Source organism: Octodon degus, unplaced genomic scaffold, assembly GCF_000260255.1.
Source record: "Octodon degus isolate 3935 unplaced genomic scaffold, OctDeg1.0 scaffold00034, whole genome shotgun sequence".
In the NCBI taxonomy this organism is placed as follows: domain Eukaryota; kingdom Metazoa; phylum Chordata; class Mammalia; order Rodentia; family Octodontidae; genus Octodon; species Octodon degus.
Genome location: NW_004524610.1, coordinates 4,135,675 through 4,143,461, shown reverse-complemented (window position 1 = coordinate 4,143,461; position 7,787 = coordinate 4,135,675). Strand labels below are relative to the sequence as shown.

The 7,787-nt window shown below is 39.3% G+C and overlaps 1 protein-coding gene across 1 annotated transcript in view; it reads left to right on the top strand.

Moving 5' to 3' along the window:
* Positions 1-7,787, top strand: part of Tbc1d32 (TBC1 domain family member 32) — a 129,941-nt gene that overhangs the window by 81,220 nt on the left and 40,934 nt on the right. Inside the window, exons 18-20 of the mRNA XM_023714211.1 lie at positions 2,474-2,612; positions 4,348-4,435; positions 6,097-6,215. Coding sequence (XP_023569979.1) covers positions 2,474-2,612; positions 4,348-4,435; positions 6,097-6,215 — 346 coding nt within the window. The remainder of the gene's footprint in view (positions 1-2,473; positions 2,613-4,347; positions 4,436-6,096; positions 6,216-7,787) is intronic.

The following is a 7,787-nucleotide window of genomic DNA, read 5'->3' as shown; positions in this document are numbered from 1 at the left end:
CCTGCAGCCGCTCCTGCCTTCCCCCCTTGGCCCTATCATGTCTGTTGTGGGTGAAGGGGTCTGAGACCGACATTAGCAGAGTCAGCCCCTGCAGCTGCTCTAGAGCACTTCGATGTTTAGTGCTTTCGTTCTGCAGTTTTCAAAATATTTTTGACATCTCTAGTTTTATTTTGCTCTTTAATCTATGAAATATTTGTAGTGCATTATTTTTAGTTTCTAAACAAAGTTGTTTTCACTGTTGCTTTTTACTTTGATTTTTCTCTGTATTCCAATTTTTTAATTTAATTTTAGTGAGAAACAAAATAGCAATGAGGTAGTTTCAAAACCGATTAGTAGGACAATTTCAATAATTAATACATTGTATATTGTTGTCTTCATAGTGGTTATTCATAGTACAAGGTGCAGACATGATATCCTGTCCAAAGACTATCAGTACAAATCTTCTCATTGAATTAAGAGAAAGTAGCTGTATATTTATCTTAACTATTTTGTATATACAGATACAAAATGGTCTTTGTTTGTATCCCTTTTTTTTGTTTAGTTTTGTCAGAGATGGGTTATTTCCTTGCCATTTAAATATTGTAGGTATATGAATTCAGCAAAATAGTCCAATATAGTTCAGCAGTCCATAATAGTATTGGGTTATCCGCAGGACTGGCAATGTCAGAAGTTGTTGACTTGAGCCTTTTACAGCTCAGCATATTAATATGGCTTTACTTTTTATACCTTGTTTTGACTCACAGTTATGCTCTTGAAAGAGACCATGGGTTGCATGTATCTTTTGACCCTGGTTAGTTTGTTTTGTGACTCAGTACTACAGGGCTGTGCTTCAAAAGGCTGTCCTTCATAGGAAGCTGGTGCTTTATATTTGTGCTTATGTATGTGTATAAATATGTAGTGTCTCAATTGTTTACTACTTTGCTTTCAATGTTATAATTCTGTGATATAAATGTTGCTAAAATTCTACTTTGGTTCGTGTCTGCATAAGGTATTAGGAAGTTGCAGGTAACTAGGAGAACTTGACTTGCGTGCATAGTGAGTACTGTCAAGGAAGGATGTGATTTCTGGTAGTATAGGTCTTGCTTTATCTTGGTCTTAACCATCTAGCAGAAAGGTATAAAAATGAGGTATAAGGGGTGAAGCCATGTTGGTATGCTGGGCTGTAAAGGGCTCAGGTCAACAAGTTCTGACATTGCCAGTCCTGCAGATGACCCACTACTATTATAGACTGCTGGACTATATTGGAATATTTTGCTGAATTCACGCACTTACAATATTTAAATGACAATGGAATACCCTTCTCTCACAAAACTAAACAACAAAAGGAGATATAAACACTGACCTTTCACTTATTATTATTTTTACAAATTTATTTATTTTTAAATTGCTTTTATTTTTTAAAGAGTACAAAATAGTATTAAATTAGAAAAAATTACAAGTGATACCGAATTTCACTTAACAAAGCAATATGAATTTCACAGTATTTGTTTTATGCATGGTGTTATCTTCCAACCAGTTATTCATATTACCAGATATATAAATGCAAAATTGTAAGAAAGAGAAAAAAGCAATGCATAAGAAATTAAGAAGAGAAAAAGTACCAACAATTGAAAGGAGACAAAACAAATGAAGCATTATCTGTTCCTTTCCATAGACCAGAAGAAATCCACAGCAAAGTTGCCCAAAGCATCCTGTGTACATACACAGATATTATTATTATTATTATTATTATTATTATTATTATTATTGTGGTGCTGGAAACTGACCTCAGGGTCTCATACATTTTCGTTGTTATTTTGATGTTTTCTATATCTCTATGAATTTGTCTTAGAGGTACTGTGAATGATGTCATACTGACATCTTTTCTCAATTTCTAGAAAATTATTTAAAAAGTATAATGGACAAATAATAATATATATTAAATACAACACTTTAAAACATTCTTTCTGCTCTCTTAGGGCTCCTTTTTTTTCCTCTGGAGAAAGCTGTTTGCCTTCTTTAAATTTTTGTTCTGAGGAAAAAATGATGCTATTCTCCCAATGTAAAATATAAAACCTCATCAAAATAACATGGCTTAGAAAGTCAGAAGTCATATTTTATAACAAAAGAAAGTACATAAGTATCTAAACAGCGGAAGTCAAGGATCAGGGAATCTAGGCAAGCAGGATGACGCTAGCAAGGTGGAATAGATTTAAAGCTTACAGGAGAGAATCTGGGAGTAACAAAAACATTGACAAAGCAGTTAATACGTGTTTCCCTCAGTGAAGGGAATTATCAGAACAGAACATGTCAGAAGAAAAGACTTTACCACCAAAGAAAGCAACCTTTTAATCTTACTTTAAAATATCTTTTGAATAGTTTGCTACCAATGTGTAGTTTGCAAATTTAATTATTGGAAGTGTAATGCTGAAACACTTTTCATTGAGTTTTGAACGTCCTGAAATAAGTTCTGCCTTTCTTTTACTTGTTTCAGTATGGCTTGGGAAGAGAATTTGTTAGATGATTTACTAAATTTCGCTGCTACCCCCAAAGGATTGCTGCTTCTTCAAAGAACAGGTGTAATCAATGAGTGTGTGACATTTATGTCCAACCAATATGCCAAAAATTTACAGGTATGAATTACCATCTGCTACTGGTGAAGGGAATTCTTGCTGTTGTAAAAGCCATTAAGAACATCATTCTGTTCTCTGTACATGCAGAAGTTATTAAGCCTCAATTAAAAAGTCGTATAGCATTGTAATACGTGGGTTGTTTTTTTTTTTTTTTTTTTTTTTTTTTTTTTTTGAGAAGGAAAACATTAGAGGCTTGATATTGGTATCTGTAGCTGTGTTTACACAGTTAATCATCCAGATGTTTTATAAATATATCAAACATCTGGGTGTACTTAAATTGGGTGGATTTAACTTCTGGAGAAAAACTGGAGTTTAAATGTATGTATAAATGAGTGTTTAAACTCCAGTGTTTTAAAGGAATTGAAACCACTTGTAGAGAACTGTATTTTACAGTTAAATAAAATTTATTATATAATTTAGCCTTTTGTCAGAGCCATTAAGTTGTATTGAGTCCTTTTTGTCAAAGTAAATATTCACAGACTTCTGGCCTTTTTAGGATCTTAACGTATGGTTTTCTAAACTTTGTTTTAAGAGTAATTTAACCTTATTAACATAAATGTTATCGAAAAAAACTTATTTATCTATGTATCTACTGATCTGTCTGTCTAATCAAAACAACTTTCAAACATGCAGAGTAAGAGGGAATTAGTTCTCAAGGGTGTTAAATCTATTTCAAGTGACACAGTGGGGAGGGAGGTGAAGGAAAGGGGATGGAAAAGGTATGGTTAAAAATTGTTTTTCATAAAAAAAACCCCAAACCAGAAAACGGGCGGGCCAGATAGCTCAGCAGACTAAAGCGCCTGCTTAGGCGGGCGCAGGGCCCTGGGGTCCGTCCTGGCAGGATCCCCGGCAGGCATCACTCACTGCACTGAGGCTGGGACTCCGGTTTCCTGTTTGTCTTAGACCAACAGCATCTGTGTTTTATTTAGTAAAGCATCTCTCACTGCTGCGCTCTGCTTCTGCCTGTGTGGTGGTGTGATCGGGCAGCCCTGTGACTGATGCCGCAGCGTCGGTTGGTGAGGCAGGGAGAGGCTGGGCGCTCCTCCTGCAGAGCTGCCATGCTGTGTGGCTGCAGGGTACTGGGCTACAGATTACGGGAAATACAGCTGACAGAAGCGGAAAAGGAGGGCACACTGGAAAGTCACAAGCAACAGAAAAGTGAAGAAATAAACCTACTTTTATCTTGTGATCTTAAACTCTTCTTTAGTTACTTTTTTCCCCTTAAAACTAAATGTACAAAAAAATTAAATGTAGAGTTTATATTTTTATAAATTGAGGTTAAAGCAGATACTTTTAATACAAATTCTGAATGAGTAGCTGTTTGGAAGTCAAACATTGTATAAGCCAGTATGATGCTAGCCAGGCTGAGGAGGAGGTTGGTGGGTCTGTCTCTGTTGTGGCTTACGTTGAGAGAGGTCCTCCCTTCTGTACTTCACTCTGAACATGCATACAATATTCTTTGTAAACTAGCAAGTTCTTTAAGGTTTTTATAGTGCCCATCTGAACTAGTACATTAATGATTAGGAGTCTCTACAGTACAGGCTGGCCTTGAATGCACAGCAGTCCTTCTGCCTCAGCTCCCGAGTGCTGGGATGACAGGCGTGCGCCACCACAGCCAGCTGTTGTTGTCTTAATGACTGGTTAGTAGAACAATCTAGGAATAGCAGTAGCTGTAAAATATCCTGCATGAAGCAGCAGACCCTTCGCCCTTCTCTCTCCCGTCCGCGTACGTTAGGTGAGCAGGCGGAAGAAGGCCGACTATGGAGTTGTGCTCGCGCAGGTGGCGTCCACAGCAGTTGGGGCGGCAGCACTGCGAGACTCAGGTAGGTGTCGGCTTTTATCTAAAAATAAAGTGAACCAAGCAAGCAGCTGGAAGTTCACCTGGCATGATAAAGTGCCAGATACTCAGTCCTGCGTTCTCTTTACTCAGGTTAAGCCTTGTGCAAAAGGAAGTTACAAGAGTTTGGCTTTGGCTTTGGCTTTCACGAGATTCTGGGGGAGTTTTTTTTTAACCTATGACATACACATGCCCTGTCCACCCCCTAGAATAACAGTATGTTCTCAAGGGAACAGAAACGTATGGGAAGCCTGAGGCGCCCTCGCCCCGGGGCTGTCTCCACACCGCACCTCCGCAGGGCGGCCTGAGTGCTGTGTTTGGAGACAGGCGTCCCGCTCCCACGCACACACTCCGCACACGCTCCGTGTCCCGATGCCCCTTCCTCACCGTCCCTTCTTGGCAGAATCCATCACCCCCGTGTTTTCAGTCTTCTGGAGCGGGCAGCATTTCCCACCCGACGTCAGCTGGATTGGCGCATGCGCTGCTCTGGAGGTAACGTGGCTCCTCCGAGGTAGGCCCGGGCACGTTTTTGCAGTGCCAGTGACCACGGTGGCTTTTCTCTTTAAGTGAATGTATTTTTCTGTATTGTATCTTATATTTAAGTTTTGGCTAAGCTAATTTGAACTAGTTGTGCAGTGAAGGGTTTGTTTTTAATCTACTTAGAATAACATAGTTAAAGCATTTCTGGTCTCATGTGAACCTCAGACTTACTCTTGGTTAAGTCATTGAGCTTCACTATACTTTTCACAAGGTAAAGGAATGTGGTTTTCTGCAGGCCAGAAGGAGGAAGATGCCTGATGGCGCTGTTTAGTAATATTAGAAAATTTATATGCATCACCCCATTGGTATTTTGTAGCAGCCCTGTAATTACTATTTTGCTTTTCAAATGGAGACGTCAAGGGATTTTGCCCAAAGTTATGTGGTTAATAAGCTGAAAATGAGGAATTTGGACCCTCATATTCTTACTTTTAGAGTTTGTATTTTTAAAGTTATAACAGAGGACCCTTATGGTTCTGATATGAGTTAACTGATTTTATGATTGGATATTATTTTTATACTTCTGTATATGATTTGATTTTAAAGAGGAATTTAATAATCAAGTTTAATGTTGATTCCCACTTAATTAAATAGCCTGTGACTCATGAGATTGTATTGAAGCAGAAGTTCTGTAAGATGTGGAATTGTGCTGACCATATGGAAGTGTGTGTGTGTGTGTGTGTGTGTGTGTGTGTGTGTGTAAGAGAATGTATGTACTTCTACTGTTCCACTTCCCAGCCTGCTTCCTGATGCCGCCTTAGGCCTTTGGATGCCTTATAGGGCTGACTCACTTACAGAGCAAAGTGTAAATTTTATTTTTTTAAAGAAAAAATAGAACTCATAGGAGCTGTTGGTGAAGGGGTAAAATCTTGGCCTCAAAATTCAGCATTCCAACAGGGAACACATTTCTCTGGGCTTATGCCAAGGTTTATGGTGATGGGGACCATGAAAGTATAGTCACGGTGGAAGGTGTTTGCACCAAGGGCAGAAGCGCTTCCTCCTGGAAGACGTGCGTGCGCCTCTGGTGAGCACACCAGAGATAGCTTCATCTTTGCCCTGCAACGCAGGGGTATTCTGCCCTAAGGGGACGTGAGATCTGCTTCTTCCCAGGGTTTGTTAGTGCACTCGTTGCTGCTCTGTGGTCCAGTCTGGAGTGTGGAGGCGATGATGCAAGAGTGACCCACCCAAGGGCCACGCCAGTGGACCCCATTGACCGCAGCTGTCAGAAGGTACGAGTCGCTCGGTTCATGGATCAGCGCAGTGCAGACATAACGTTCACCTGCGGGAGTGGCTACCTGGCCTTGCCCTTGCTTGGCTATGCCAGGCGGCTTGCCTCGCTGCCTCCTCCTGTTTTTCTAATTTTCTTGTGTTTTTCAAAATACATTTAGTGAACAGTGGAAACACGAGTGTTCCTTGGGCGGATTTTACAGGATGCTTGTCTTTTACATTATTTTTATTAGTTTTTCCTTCCGTAATAAAAGAATATGGTAATAGCTTAATAGATGTGTCAGAAAAATCTGATCCCCGAAACAAACAGAGCCAGTAAATCGAAACAAACATCAAGGCAGCAAAGCCAGTAAACCGAAACAAAAATCAAGGCAGCGTTGGTTCTTGGACTTGGGTCTAACGGAGTTCGTTGGGAGGTGGGAGTGAGGCTACACCAGGCAGGGCGAGGGGCCTGTTGTTTGCTCAGCACCACGGAGGGCTTGGTTTTCATCCAGTGCTTTTATACACCTCACCATTTCCTTTAGAATTCACTGTAATAAGGTGATGATATGTAACTGTGACTTTGTAGTAGTGTGGGTCTTTTTGTTGAAAGAGATCATATTTTTTTAAAGAAAACACTCAACACTTCATAATTCCTCTTTCTGCAGTGGTTAAGCTAGTTTACTCCTGTATAAAATAATACATTTTAGGAAAGTAAATGATGAAAAGTAGGTGATAAATGGAAGCGAGTCCATGGACTCACCCAAATTGTTTTCTGAGCTGGGAGATTCCATAAATACAGTTTCCCAAAGGTGAATAATACAAACCCCTCATTGTGTTATTGATTCATGTGATTTATAAAGACTGTGTTTTTTTTTTTTTTTTTTTTTTTTTTGAGGTACCAGGGATTGAACTCAGGACCTTATACTTGCCAGGCAAGCGCTTATTCTACTGAGCTATCTCCCCAGCCCAAGACTGTGTATCTTTGACCTTCAAAATACTGATCTATTAAGTGTTTATTTTTATACTCTTCTGCTGTGATAGGTAGGAAAATCACTTTAAACATAAAGGAAAGGGATCATTTATGTTAGTATCTAAATACTGCTGGATGAACATGAAGAACATGGTGAAGTATTTGCACATTCAACTTGTAAAGCATTTTTAGCTTGCATCTTTAAGTTTATATTCTGAGCGGACTGAAACAGAGCCATAGTGTACCCTGTGGGATTGTGCAGTGCCAGGGTGGCTGGGAGCCTTCTCCCCCCACAGTGGTTGTGAGGCGCAATCTATGCACACACTGTCCTGTTGGCAGTTAGGTTCCCTGGCTTCTCCAAGTATGAACTTTTAAAGCAGTCTTCTCTTTACACAGGCATCAGACTCGTAAGTGGCAGCGAGGTCATTTCATTTATTTTTTATTTTTTAATTTTTTCTTGTTTTTTTTTTTTTCAAAGTTTTATTGATAAACATAGCAATGAGACAGTTTCAAATCAAATCGGAAGTACAGTTTCAACAAATAATACACTGCACATATTCTTCTTAGTGGTCAGTTGCTATACAAGATGCAGACTTGTGATCCTATTTACAAACACCATTAG